This window comes from Buceros rhinoceros, unplaced genomic scaffold (genome assembly GCF_000710305.1).
Source record: "Buceros rhinoceros silvestris isolate BGI_N320 unplaced genomic scaffold, ASM71030v1 scaffold7004, whole genome shotgun sequence".
In the NCBI taxonomy this organism is placed as follows: Eukaryota; Metazoa; Chordata; class Aves; order Bucerotiformes; family Bucerotidae; genus Buceros; species Buceros rhinoceros.
Genome location: NW_010408721.1, coordinates 35,426 through 35,910, shown reverse-complemented (window position 1 = coordinate 35,910; position 485 = coordinate 35,426). Strand labels below are relative to the sequence as shown.

At 59.8% G+C, this 485-nt stretch overlaps 1 protein-coding gene across 1 annotated transcript in view; it reads right to left on the bottom strand.

The window, feature by feature from the left end:
• Positions 1-95: 95 nt before the first annotated feature.
• LOC104492397 (rho GTPase-activating protein 32-like) overlaps positions 96-485 on the bottom strand; it is a 26,314-nt gene continuing 25,924 nt past the window's right edge. Inside the window, 1 exon segment of the mRNA XM_010134955.1 lies at positions 96-485. This exon segment is cut by the window's right edge and continues 3 nt beyond it. Coding sequence (XP_010133257.1) covers positions 96-485 — 390 coding nt within the window.

Below are 485 nucleotides of genomic sequence, written 5' to 3'. Positions count from 1 at the left end.
GGTTGGGGTGGGTTTTTTTCTGTCACTGAAAAAATAAAACAGTCCGCTGTCCAGCAGAGGCTGCTTAGACTCTATCCCTCCTCCCCCCCACCAGCTCACTCAACGTGGACCTCTGTTTCGGGCCTCTGCAAACACAGCTCCGTCGGGAGGAAGGCTCCCTGGCCAAGGGCTGTGGCGTAAGTTCTACTGTGCACGTGCGTAAAAGCAGGGGGCGCAAACCCCCCTCCTCCAGCGTAGCCCCCTCTTTGGTGCTGAGGCATGGTATGGTAATCCTCCAAATTATCGTACTGGGACACCACAGTCATCGTGCTTTGGCGTTTCCCAAGGGTTTGGTAGGGGTAGAGGAGGGCCGAGTCCCTCTCCACGGCATCGGGGTGCTGCATGCGGAGGCTGTGGCTCCGCTCGGGCTTCGGCGGCGGTGCCATGGGGGAGCCGGCGTGCTCCTCGTCTTTGTAGCAGTCTCTGGAGTGCTTCTCCATGGAGGG